The sequence below is a fragment of the Maniola jurtina genome, chromosome 3 (assembly GCF_905333055.1).
Source record: "Maniola jurtina chromosome 3, ilManJurt1.1, whole genome shotgun sequence".
NCBI classification, from domain to species: Eukaryota; Metazoa; Arthropoda; class Insecta; order Lepidoptera; family Nymphalidae; genus Maniola; species Maniola jurtina.
The window spans coordinates 6,194,010-6,207,309 of NC_060031.1; the positions used below are offsets into that span (position 1 = coordinate 6,194,010).

Consider the following 13,300-nt stretch of genomic DNA (forward strand, 5'->3'; position numbering starts at 1 on the left):
TAACATTTAACACTTACTTGATCCTCACTTACAGACTCATCGCCCAAGTTTAATCTTATATTATTTACAGCAGGAACAAAGAATTTCTGAAAAGAATATTTCATTGTTGAAAAAAATAAAAAAGCAGTGATAGCCAGTTGTTGGTCCTCCTGTTTGGGAGGTCCATATCCATTCACGGATTGGTACCCATCAATGAACAAACCATGTGCATTTAAAACAGTTTAACAATGAAGAAAAATCTTTGTGAGCAAATCTGCAGAGGTGTTAGTATTTCTCCATAATGTTCTCAAAAGGTGTGTGAAGTGGTGAATTATGACCTAAGCCTCTTTAGGAAGCCCATGCTCAGTAGTGGGGCGCTGATGAGTTGATATGATTATGATGAGGAAAAAAAGATAACACAAACAGCATTTTCTTGCAAAAACTTGATTAATGATTACTGAAAACAAGGTTTTATGAGACAAAATAATTTTATCTGACACAACCATGTAGACACTTTTAAATTTAAATTAATGCAAGTATTTGAATAGTTAATAATGCACAATTTTAAGTCTCCTAAGCCCTGCTAACTAATGTCACAACTTCCTTATTATTACTATTCCTTATTACAAGTGGAAGGTGTTAACAGTGTTTTAAACAATTTAATATCACTTATAGTTTTAACAGTGAAGGAAAATATTGTGAGGAAATCTATATGCCTGAGAGTTCTCCATACTGTCCTGAAAGGTGTGTGAAGTCTACCAATCCGCACTACGGGAGCATGGTGGACTATGGCCTAAACTCTTCTTATTTTGAGAGGTGACCCATGCTCAGTAGTGGGCCAGCAATAAGTTGATCATGTTGCAGATGATGATAATGCATACTCACTTCTAAATACTTTTTGATAACTTGGTCGATTTCTCTAGTAACTGCAGACTGTATAGTTTGGCGTAACATGTCCAGAGATTTATTAGCACTTGCTCGAAATTCAGCAATAGGTCTTGAGTGTGGTTGAACTGGACCAGGGAGACTGAACCGCCGGTGCATGGCTGCCAAAGTACTTATGGCTATTTGCCGTGTTATAGGCTGCTTCTAAAACAAAAATGATATCTGCTAAATGCTAAACAACTTTGTGTATTTAATATTTTTAAACATAAATTCTTTATGAGTACTGATATTTAATTATTATTTATTGATTACTAATTACTCATTCTGAGTGGAGACTCTTTCACAGTAGTGGGCCAGCAATGTGTTGAGAGTATGCGATGAAGTAATACTATATACCAACGAAATACATTCGTAAATTATTATAAACCTCAATCTTACCGCTTGCATATTTGCTGTTGTGCTCGTACGTACATTAACTATTTTCGGTTGCGCCTGAAAATTCCATGTACTTGTAGTGCTATCGAACGTTGAGAGATTATTTGTTTCTTTGTTCTTTTGGATAACCATTTCGGATTGAAAACAAATCACAAATAGATTCAACACCTCGCATACTATACTGCCATCAAACAATTAAATTTCGGGCAGGACAGAATATTCTACTATTTCGTACTCGTGTAATTAAACAGTCAGATAAATATTAGACAGCAAAAAGATACTACATTTTTAATTTATTGCTCTTCTGAAATTGAGGTATCGATTGATTTCAAAAACTGAAAAACCAGGCAGCAGGTGAAGCTTCGTAGTAGAATAACAGATACAGATTATGACAGATTACAGAAATTGACAGAAATTGTATAAGATGGAAGGCATTGTAAAACACAGGTGAGTGACCACAGAGTAAGAACTCACTTTTCACAACAAAACTTAGTTAAATTCTCTTTGACTCTAGCATAAAAATTGGTATGTGGTCATTTTCAAGGAGTTATCAACATAGAGATAGTATATATAATCCTTCATCCAAGGTTATCAACTTGTCGATGTCCAATGAAAACATTCTATATTTTTTTTTGTAATTTTAGATCGTTAAAAGTAGGTAACTACTCTGAACAAAATAAAGCTCAGCTATGTCAGTCTGTGGTTTATGGGATACAGTTGGTGACATTGAACCTAAGTACCAGTCAGGCTCAAAGAGACTAGAACCCAGAGACGTAAAGCCAGTTAAAACAGTGCCAGTCACAGACCACCAGCTGCAGTAATCATATATGTTATTGGTCTGTGGTAACTGCCAACTGCCAACTGCCAGTTGCATTGTCATTGATTGTCATATTTTTGTAAAATTTAGGTAAGATATTTTTTAATTTTGGTTTTTGATCGGGTTTTATTCTGGTAAGTGGTTTTCATCACATTACATTCGCGAACCATAGTATTAGCTTATTTCTACGAATAAAAATAAGGGGCATTTGGTTCACAAAGAGGTAATTTTGTGAACTGAAAAATCACATAATCCTAATAATATAAAAAAACAGGAAAGCCGCAAGTAAGTACGATATCGGTGATATAGAATAGATAGACTGACAGTTCAAACTTCATAGGTAGTCAAGTCAGATCACAAGTCACGACTCACGAACGCACCACATTTTACATTCACTTTCAAATTTCATGTTACCGCAGTCTCACGCTTGTGGAGATCTTGATTATATACGTGTAACAAATACTACTAACCAAATTATTTCCGTTTGCTAATAACGAGCAACTTTTCTCGGTAAGTGATTAATGCAAATAGTATAATATTATTAATTTAAAATGATTTGTTACAATATTTTTCCCTGTACACAATGTTTGTATCATTTGAAGTTACCATACCACCATTAATTATTAAAGTTGAACTTTGTACTTACTAGACAAACTAGTTGTGAGAAGTGTTCAATAAATAGGTGGGTACAAGCATTACATTGTGATTCTTACAAATTTTCCTAAGTTTGTTTGACTGACATTCTAGTACATACAGTTTAATATGGTCATAAGACCATACAATAATGTTTAGGTATTATTTTAATATTAAGTGCTTAAATATATTTTTATCTTTTTACCAGTTCTATCTAACACATAATATAAATGCAGGGTAACAAATAAAATAAATCACAATATTAAGTTTGACTTTTCATAATTATGTATATGGTGATCATTGATGTAGCAACCTTTCTCTTGGATGACTCTATCTATTGAAAACTGCATTAAAAACTGTTGTATAGTTTAAAAGATTAGGCTACAGAGGGGCAGACGGCAGAAAGTGATTATAATAATATGTAGATATAGTAAAGACTTGCAATATGTTATTTTTCCAAAAATTGTTGCTAATTATTATTATTAAGTATTTAAAAAGAACTTATGTTAGCCATAGTATGCTATCTAAGCCTGTACTATGATTTTAAGTACACTGATGTAACTATAGTTATTGATTTGTACTAATCCTGTTGTATACAATCTCTAAACTAAATTGACAAATCTAAATATAAAGCTATCCTTTTCTACAAGGAACACTGAAAGGAATAAGAATACTGAGCTCTATTCTGCTGGTGTGCATTGTACATCATTCCAAGCCCACCAGCATAGAGCCAAGCAAGTGACTTGTTTACCTTTCTAAGTTAGTTTACGAAAAATAGGTTTGTTATGTAACTACAGTGTATACAGCTTTTATTTCATCATGTTTGTTTACCTAAACTTGTTTAAGATTCTGTTGATATTGAAGGTTATTGCTCTGATGCTCTGATTACGTCATATAACAAAATAAGATTAAAATTTTACTAAAGAATGTTTACAAAATATGTAGATTGCAGGCCCTAATCTTGCTATTATGCTTGTTTGCTTCTATATAAGCAACATTATTTACAATAACATAGATATCTACCTAATTATAATATCTTCTTTTTTTTAAATTCTTTATTTAAACCAAAGACTAGTTTTACATGATTCAACTTAACATCCTGAAACTCTTGATCTGAAACTTTAATCGTTATGAATTTGAATTCCCATGTAATAAACTAATAACAAAGCTTACTGCTGGCCGCATACTGGGATGGAAATAGATCAAAGGAGTGAATTTTCTGTCTTTCCCCACTCTGCCAAATTCTCCTTGGATTAACATAGACCGACTCTGTCTTTTTATCCAAAGAAAATTTGACAAAGTGGGATAATGCGAGCATTCGCTCATTTATCCATGCACTTGTCTATAAGAATTTTTCAGTCAGAAATTAAAAATATAACTATCTGATGAGCGCCGAAGGACACTTTCGTTCTGTACACTATATATACTGAATAGTACTGACCTCAAAAACCCGGATCAGATTACGGCGCGCGCTCCATACATTTTATATTAGACCCCGCAAACTCTCAGGAAGCTTTAAGGTGTCCACGCACCTGAGCTGCGCTGTGCTGCACTGCAGACCGCGGCACAGTGCGGCAAAATATTATTTGTATCATTTTGTATGGAGCATATCGCACTAGAGCGGCACTGCCGCGCGTCTCGACTGCGGCGCGCTGCCGCGACGCGCAGTTCAGCTGCAGTTCAGTTTTAGTGCGTGGGCACCTTTAGTATGCGAGAATTGGCAGCCAATTGCGATCTGGAATTCGCCGAAATGAAACCGATACCATGCGGGGTATACGGAAGGTCGTCCATCGTTCATCAGAAATTTTACTGACCGAAGAGTTCTTATAATATGCGGCCAGCCTAATATACCAACTGACTGAAATACCTTGTAAGGTCTATTGTATTGGAATAAAAATAACATGAACATTTTATTGAAGAATTAACTATGTAAATTGTATGTGCATTTTAATGTTCAGAAATGAACTACATAGTTTTAAATTTTCAATTAAAGTCCAGTTAGTTAATATGAAACAAATTCCTAATAAGTCATCTTTTGTATGAAGGGCAAAGGTTATGTAATTTGTTTATTCACTTGAACTATTTGAATGTTGAACTTCATACATTTCAAGAATGCTTTACTGTTTATTTCATTTATGCTAGACATTGAAGAACACAATCCACGAGTGTCACAGTTATTACAGTCTTTGTAGGTAATTTACATTTATCTTTTTCTCCTTTTTAACCGTTTTTTTTTTTTTCATTTACAGTTAAAATGTCGAAAATAAAGGCTGGTCCAGTTGTTGACATCCTTGGCGATGAAATGACTAGAATCATCTGGGACCTCATTAAGGATAAACTTATTTTACCATTTTTGGACATTGAGTTACACACCTACGATCTAGGTATGGAAAATCGTGATAAAACCGAAGATCAGGTAACAATCGACTGTGCAAATGCTGTTAAAAAGTATAATGTTGGCATAAAGTGCGCTACTATTACTCCTGATGAAAAGAGGGTGGAAGAATTTAAATTAAAGAAGATGTGGAAGAGTCCGAATGGTACAATTCGTAACATTCTTGGAGGAACTGTTTTCAGGGAAGCTATTATCTGCAAGAATATTCCTCGTCTGGTTACGGGATGGGAGAAACCCATAATCATCGGTCGTCATGCTCATGCAGACCAGTATAAGGCTACAGATTTTGTAGTACCTGGTGAAGGCAAACTGGAACTTATATTCACCCCCAAGTCGGGTGAACCCATTAAATATGTCGTGAATGATTTCAAAGGCGCTGGTGTTGCAATTGGTATGTTTAATACTGATGCGTCGATTATAGACTTTGCACATTCGTCGTTCAAGTTTGCATTGGATCGAAAGTATCCTCTATACTTGAGCACAAAGAATACTATCCTTAAGAAGTATGATGGTCGTTTTAAGGACATCTTCCAAGAAATTTACGATAAGGAATACAAAGCGAGTTTCGAAGCTGCAGGCATCTGGTATGAGCACCGCCTTATCGATGATATGGTTGCCTACGCAATGAAGTCCGAGGGTGGATTTGTTTGGGCTTGTAAGAATTACGACGGAGATGTACAGTCTGATTCTGTAGCACAAGGATACGGATCATTGGGACTTATGACTTCAGTGTTAATTTGCCCTGATGGAAAAACGGTAGAAGCCGAAGCTGCCCATGGAACTGTTACTAGACACTACCGCTTCTACCAACAAGGGAAGGAGACCTCCACGAATCCTATCGCCTCTATATTTGCGTGGACGAGAGGTCTTCTGCATCGTGCTAAGTTAGACAACAACTCTGAACTAACAAAATTCGCTGAAACACTCGAAAAAGTATGCATTGATACCATAGAATCTGGTATCATGACTAAGGATCTTGCTATTTGTATCAAGGGCATGAACAATGTTAAGAGGTCTGATTACTATGAAACATTTGAGTTCATGGACAAACTAGCTGAGAATTTGAAAAAGAGTTTGGGGCAATGACTAGGTCCTAATCGGAAACTCAGCAATTTGTAACATTTTATATCTACTTATTTAAGTGAACATTAACGGGCTTGAGGATAATTTACCGCATTTATTTATTTTCTTGTTTATTGATCATAAATCAATTCTTAAATATCCATCTTCTTTTATTTTACGAAACCGCGTTTACGAAATACGGTTACTACTTAACCGGACATATTTTGGCGTGTTTGGCAAATCGTTGAATCTAATAAGTGTGATCTAAGATCGACTGTCAGTAGTTTTTTTCTGAGCTACCTCTAGTCCCTAACTGTACAAAAATGGTAGATGTTAAATACTGTTAAAGCAAAAAGTAAACTTTGGCCAAATAAAGCAATCGGCTTACATGACGCCATATCATTTACAATTACTTCCGTGTTCCATAATGTTTCCTCAAAATAAAATGATAGGTACATCTGTTTTTCCTTTATTCTTCCATTCCATAATTGGGTAGGGAGTTTTTTATTTTTTACTAGATGATGCCCGCGGCTTTGCCCGCGTGGATTAAGGTTTTTAAAAATCCCGTGGGAATTCTTTGATTTTCCGGGTTAAAATTAGCATATGCACTTCCCGGGATGCAAGCTATCTCTGTACCAAATTTCGTCAAAATCGGTTTAACGGAACGGTTATTTGTGAAGAGCCAGAAGGCACCCTTTCTCATTTACAATAATATTGAGTACGGATTCAGATACAAGTTACCCCTTGACTGTAATCTCACCTGGTGGTAAGTGATGATGCAGTCTAAAATGGAAGCGGGCTAACCTGGAAGGGTTATGGCAGTTTTTATATTAAATCGATTAACCCTTTGGTTTTTACTCGGCATCGTACCGGGACGCTAAAACACTTGGCGGCATGACTTTGCCGGTAGGGTACTAGCCACTGCCAAAGTCTCCCACAATTTAGAAATTATAAAATTCCAAATTTGCCTTGCCGGGAATCGAACCCTGGACCTCCCACTAATAAGACCACAAGGAGGTCGTGTAAAACGTAGTAAGTAGGTACGTTTCCTCGTAATCATTTTCATAAAAACACCTACAAGCGGCACGCCCATGCGGATAAAGAATTTTTACTTGTCATAATTGTGGTAATTTTATCAGATTATGCAACAAATAGCACAATAAGAGTAAGCGATATAAACTATCTGAGTGATAAGCATGAATTACGGTCGCTGGTCACAACATGATAATAGATTCAAAATAAATACGCTCGTTTTGCGTAAAATATGCGAATCAAATTAATCATTGAATTTGTTCCAAAGTAGTTGGGTAAATAAATCAAGGTAGGTATTTGGTTTGTAAATTCAATTTACAACTATCTACCTATACTACGCGACAGGTTAAGATGGCAATCGGGGTTGGGACGCCCCGCACACTCGCACAGCCGCCGCGCCCGATGCGGGTTAGCGCCGATGACATGCGTGGCGTCCCTCGCCTTATACCCCGATTGCCACCTCGACCTGTCGTGTATACAGAGTCTCAAACCATTAGGTATAATTTGCAAGTTAATGGCGGAACAGCGCCACCTTGATGTGCTTTAGTAAACTAATTATTTCTGGAACAAAATATACTTATTTTTTTTAGGGTTCCGTACCTCAAAAGGAAAAACGGAACCCTTATGTCATGACAGACAGACAACAAAGTGATCCTCTCTTTGTTGTCTGTCTGTCACGAAACCTATAGGGTACTTCCCGTTGACCTAGAATCATGAAATTTGGCACCTAGGTAGGTCTTATAGCACAAGTACAGGAATAAATCTAAAAACCCCGAATTTGTGGTTACATCATTTAAAAATAAATTAAAATGTGTTTTAATTTTCAAAGTAAGATAACCATACCAAGTGGGGTATCATATGAAACGGCTTTACATGTACATTCTCAAAAAGATTTTTATTAATTTTTATGTATACTTAATAGTTTTTGATTTATCGTGCAAAATGTTGGAAAAAATACCCGAGTACGGAATCCTCTGTGCGCGAGTCTGACTCGCACTTGGCCGGATTTTTTTGATGGAACCACAAATTCACAGTTTTTCTTTAGTTTGTGCTACCTGCCTTACATGATTTTAGGTCAACTGGACTACTTTGATACTTGGTCTGTACTTTATAGATTTCTTAACAGACAGACAACGAAGTGATCCAATTAGATTTCCTTTTGAGGTACAAAACCCTAAAAATACCACACAGCATAAAATACTCATTTTGCGATGCACGGCAAGAGGTTGCAAAAAGTGTACAGCTACACCACAGGCTCCACCATCAATACGAGGAACTATGAAACTTCAAATTGCAACTGTATGGCTGCATGGCGCCGATGACGTGCGGCTCCAGCGCGCGTTTCCTAGTCTACAAATTATATAAGTTACAAGCGTTCTATTTGGGTTCCGTTTAAATACAATATAATATCTGCTCTAACGAAATAGAAATACCTATTTTACGTATTTTGTGGTGATGAAGTAAATTACATAGCAATCGAAAGTCTGTCATTGTTGATATTCATTTTTCGCAGGCGTTACTAAAATACTATTTTATTATTCAGATACAAGTTCGCCCCTGATTGCAGTCTCACTGATGATGCAGTCTGAGATGGAAGCGGGCTAACCTGAAAGGGATATGGTAGTTTTCATTAAACCTATACTCCTTTGGTTTCTACAAGGTATCGTACCGGAACGCTAAATCGCTTAGTTAAACATTTGTAACTTTTTATATGAAAAAATATACCTACTTATTATATTCTGTTCTGCAATGAAGGCTCTAATTAAATCAGTTACAAAGCTATAAGCATTTCGGAAAAGCGCCATGATAGCCTAATGGTAAATATATCGGCCGGTTCAAGGTGTCCGGGGTTCAATCCCGGGTACGCCGAACGCACCTCATCTTTTCAGTTAGGAAAGTAAGTTAAGTAGGTAGGACTTACATGCGTTTTAAGCAATTTAATATCACATAGGTGTCTTTATATTGTGAGAAAATCTGTTCTTGCTAGTTCTCGGCAGGAAAGGCATTCCGAGCTAGTGTTTTTGACGATTCAAAAGTAGGCCAATACTTTACTTATAATTACAAGTGTAAATTAAAAATTAATAACACCCCCGACAAGTGAAGGTTTACAGTAACTAGAAAAGAGCTGATAACTTACAAACGGCTGAACCGATTTTCTTAGATTATAGCTAAGTAGGAACACTCTCGATCAAGCCACCTTTCAAACAAAAAAAACTAAATTAAAATCGGTTCATTGGTTTAGGAGCTATGATGCCACAGACAGATACACACGTCAAACTTATAACACCCCTCTTTTTGGGTCGGGGGTTAAAAAGTACCTATTTCTCTTCTATTCTTAATTTTGAAAAAGTGAAGAAAGAGAAGACCCGTTCTTAGTAGTGGGTCGGCAATCGGTTGAGATGATGATATGCAGGTACCCACTATAAGTAAAAAATTTTTTCATTTCGTATAGTACCAATGCTTACTAGAAATCACAAAGTATTAGGTACATTTACGGTAGGTAAATCCTTCTCAGGTATTGACGACAAAAATCAATAGACGAAGTTGCTATTTTATTCAACGTAATTTTGGGTAAGGTCTGACGAAATCACAAACACAATCTTTATGATAAATTATTATACTTTTATTTCATATTTAAATTTATTAACTTTTACATTTGTGTCAAATAAATGTTGTTCCTCTTACGTTAGTATATTTCCGAATGTCGTCGTTTTAAAACCACTCTTACAGGTAACCTCTCCACGTTTATTAGCCACTCCCCTTTTTATCTTATCGTTATCGGCCAATCCAAATTGTACAATGAATAAACTTAGTGACTAATATACAAATCATCAAGCTCGTTTAACAAATCATCTAAGTAATAAAGATGTTTTCATCTTATATATTGATTACAAATATTATCCTTTATTATGCTACAATTCATCAACTAAAAACTATAAGAATTTTATATACAGTACGTTTATCGATCAGATGTTGAACAACTTCAGCCAATCAATGACGCCTTCTAATATGATGTTATGATTTGTTATGATTTGAGTGGCGCCAACTATCTAATCAGTAACTTCTATACGTTTATAGATAATTAAGATGGGCCAAGCTTACAGCTCGGCCATCCTGTTTTAAGCGAGTCTCATCGCTTTTAAAAAAAAATTAAAACTTAAGTAACATGTAAACTTCACAACCAAAATGACAAAGACTTAGTTCAACAAAACAAAAAAAATTAAGATAGTAATTAATTAAATTAATATTCTTGCTAACCTTAACTAGAAGGAATATACAGTTTTATTGATACATTGGTATTGATTATGATTGCAACTTAATTTTAGAGCACTCGCAGCAACCCTTTCCATCCGATATAATTAGAAAATAGCAGATAAACTCAATTCAATTCCAAACTATTTACCCTCGCAACTTTACCTGCCAGTCTACAGTAGCACTCAAATTTAGCCTTTAATCTAAAATTCATTTTTCTGTTCTCTTCAGCTAATATTAAAATAAAAAGATGCAGACACTCTAAATTTATAAATAATTTTTCAAAAATCATAAAGATATCAAAAATTGCGAGACCAGTAGCAACTAAAGGAGGCCTCCATTTAATCAAAGAAGGTAGGTACATGCATAAAGTCCGAAGTATCAATTATAACTCACAAGCCAATATTTTACAGGAACACTCAATAGAGATTTGGGGATGAGCATGTAAAACTAATTACTAAAAACTACTTTAAAGGGTTTCAAGTATCTCAAAATAAATTGTTAAAAGTTCTGTTCCAACTAGACTCTCCTTCCCACTAAAGAATTATATAAGAAAACTGATGAACTATATTATATAAGTCAATTATACAAATTCAAAATATGTCTATTTGTTAGGAAAATACTATTAAAGTCCGTACATACACGCATCACTTTAAAGCTAAATCTCATAAATATGGTACACAAAACGAACATACCTATTATGCTACAATTACATAAAGCTAGGACTAATTATGGTATGTAAACTACCTAGCTCTACTACATAATGTACTTGCCGAAACTCATACTGGAGGAAAAATCTTTTACAAAGTTTAAAGTTTAATCAAACAGTGTCAAACACCATAGATATCTTAGCTAGATGTAGGTATAGTTTGTTAACGAATATAACGTGTTTTGACTTTTTATATTATTGTATAGTCACCATACCTTTAAAGATTATGTTTTCTTCTATATTTATATTTAGAATCGGGAGCGATTCTTAATATGAATATGTGTAAGTGAACTTCTTGTCCTTTTGATAAAATAAACTCTCTAAACTTAAAGTTAATCGCCGCCAGTTCTCGATTTAAATCACAAAACATTTTCATACACTTTCAACGCAATAGTTTTACGCACATATTTTCTTCTTCCCTTCTTATTGGAAAATCGCGGATTCCGAGCCTTGGCGCGTCTCTCTTCTACCGGGATACATATATGATTGTCCTTATTTCCCTCCAGATCCAAATTTTTAATGACCCTTATCCTAGGGTCTTTTCCCTCCAGATCCAAATTTTTAATGACCCTTATCCTAGGGTCCACCTCCTTCCTCCTATAGGACTTTTTGTCCATAGCCCGTAACCTCGGGGCTTTTCCATCCTTTCCTTCCTTGGGACTTTGTGTCCCTGACCCATACCTAGTTTTGGGTCATCCTTTCCCTCATTTGTTCATTTCCAACATCCTTGGATCCTGCAAACATAAAACACTTTGAGTAGACCGTTCATTTAATTTTGTTTCATAAGCATCCATCATAATACAATCCGACCTAAGAGAAGTAATTTTACTTGGTAACCTAGAAAACCTATTATCATTATTATAATTTAGTTTTCTCCAGTTCCGTACCCCTCGAAGGGTGCCTACGAGACCCTATTTTCTAAACCTCTGCTCTCCGTCCGTCTGTCCGTCTGCACGTGCGTCACGGCCCGAACCGCGAACGGCGTATCGTGAACCGTGATAGATAGAGAGTTGAAAGGAACGTGATTACGGATGTATGAAAATCCTATGCCTGGTTGCTTCCAATTCAAACTTTTTCTTTTAATGCAGATTACGCTTCCCATATTTCTTACAATTACCTATTGTTTTTTTTTCTAGCAAAATCCACATTCTGAAGTACTAATGGACAATGTTAAACAAACGCCAGGGTACAGTAGTTGCGTCACTTGTGCCTCTTAACCATATAATATCTACATGCAAAAAGAATCTTTGATTTATAATTTCACATGATACTTATATATTTTATTTTAGCCATAATATGCACCATATGGCGTACTTTGTCGTTTCGAGTAACATAAGCAGAACTACCAAATTCGACCCTGGGAACGACACAGTCGCGACTCGCCGCCGAATGATACCTATTAGTTTATCATTAATTCCTTTTCATAGAGAAAAGCGATATCAACATAATAGCAGGAAAAAAATGAAATAAATATTCCGTTCGATACATCTCTATTCTCTACGACATCAAAATCTCTATCACAAGCTGATCGATCATAAAGATTAGAAGAAAGTAGGTACCTTATACATTATTTTATATGTTAACCGTAATGACCCGCATCTGTTCGATTTCCCTTTATTCGTTTCGTAAAAGATTCATCCTCGTACGTCCATCATCATCATCATCGTCATCTACATCGTCATCATCATAAGGTCACTGTTGAACATAAACCTTCCCTAGTAAGCACCACACGTACTGTCCTCAGCCTTCCTCATTCAACCCCTGGTTCCTATTGATACAAACCACTAAACCCCCCCCCATCAAATGTGTACCTATCTACATCCATCCATCATACCCAAATGCCGTGCTGGTTGATGTGATGAGCGACAAAGTGTTAACCTCTTCAATACGTCATGGAACTGTAGGAATAGCCATGGAAGACCTCCAAACCGAACGTTGATATTTTGTGTAAGTGGTCCCACGAGTCAAAAAAAATATTCTTGTCCATAAAGGAACAAGCCACGATATAGATTCTTCTATCGGAACTTAAATATTCCAATCACTGCATGTATTCCAACTAATCAGTTTGCTACTGTATATTTGAAGTTGATAATAAATAAAA

General features: G+C 35.7%; 2 protein-coding genes across 8 annotated transcripts in view; one reads left to right on the forward strand and one right to left on the reverse strand.

Annotated features, from left to right (window-relative positions):
• LOC123880912 overlaps positions 1 to 1,654 on the reverse strand; it is a 124,561-nt gene extending 122,907 nt beyond the window's left edge. For all 3 annotated transcript variants that reach the window (XR_006799367.1, XM_045929317.1, XM_045929316.1), the window contains exons 1-3: positions 1,303 to 1,654; positions 865 to 1,068; positions 18 to 86 (exon numbers count right to left, since the gene is read on the reverse strand). Coding sequence is in view for 2 of the 3 variants with exons in the window: in XM_045929317.1 (XP_045785273.1) it covers positions 18 to 86; positions 865 to 1,068; positions 1,303 to 1,431 (402 nt within the window). In the remaining variant the exon portion in view is untranslated. The remainder of the gene's footprint in view (positions 1 to 17; positions 87 to 864; positions 1,069 to 1,302) is intronic.
• A 454-nt stretch (positions 1,655 to 2,108) lies between these two features.
• LOC123880921 (isocitrate dehydrogenase [NADP] cytoplasmic) lies at positions 2,109 to 6,367 on the forward strand. 5 transcript variants are annotated; one of them, XM_045929328.1, is made up of 2 exons: positions 2,109 to 2,206; positions 4,999 to 6,367. In XM_045929328.1, exon 2 carries the CDS (start codon positions 5,004 to 5,006, stop codon positions 6,228 to 6,230), a length of 1,227 nt encoding a protein of 408 aa, XP_045785284.1. In that variant the 5' UTR covers positions 2,109 to 2,206; positions 4,999 to 5,003; the 3' UTR covers positions 6,231 to 6,367. The 5 variants fall into 5 exon arrangements, with proteins under 5 accessions (XP_045785284.1, XP_045785281.1, XP_045785282.1 ...); XM_045929325.1 differs by having other exon boundaries at positions 2,190 to 2,250; XM_045929326.1 differs by lacking the exon at positions 2,109 to 2,206 and adding an exon at positions 2,315 to 2,339.
• Positions 6,368 to 13,300: the final 6,933 nt, after the last annotated feature.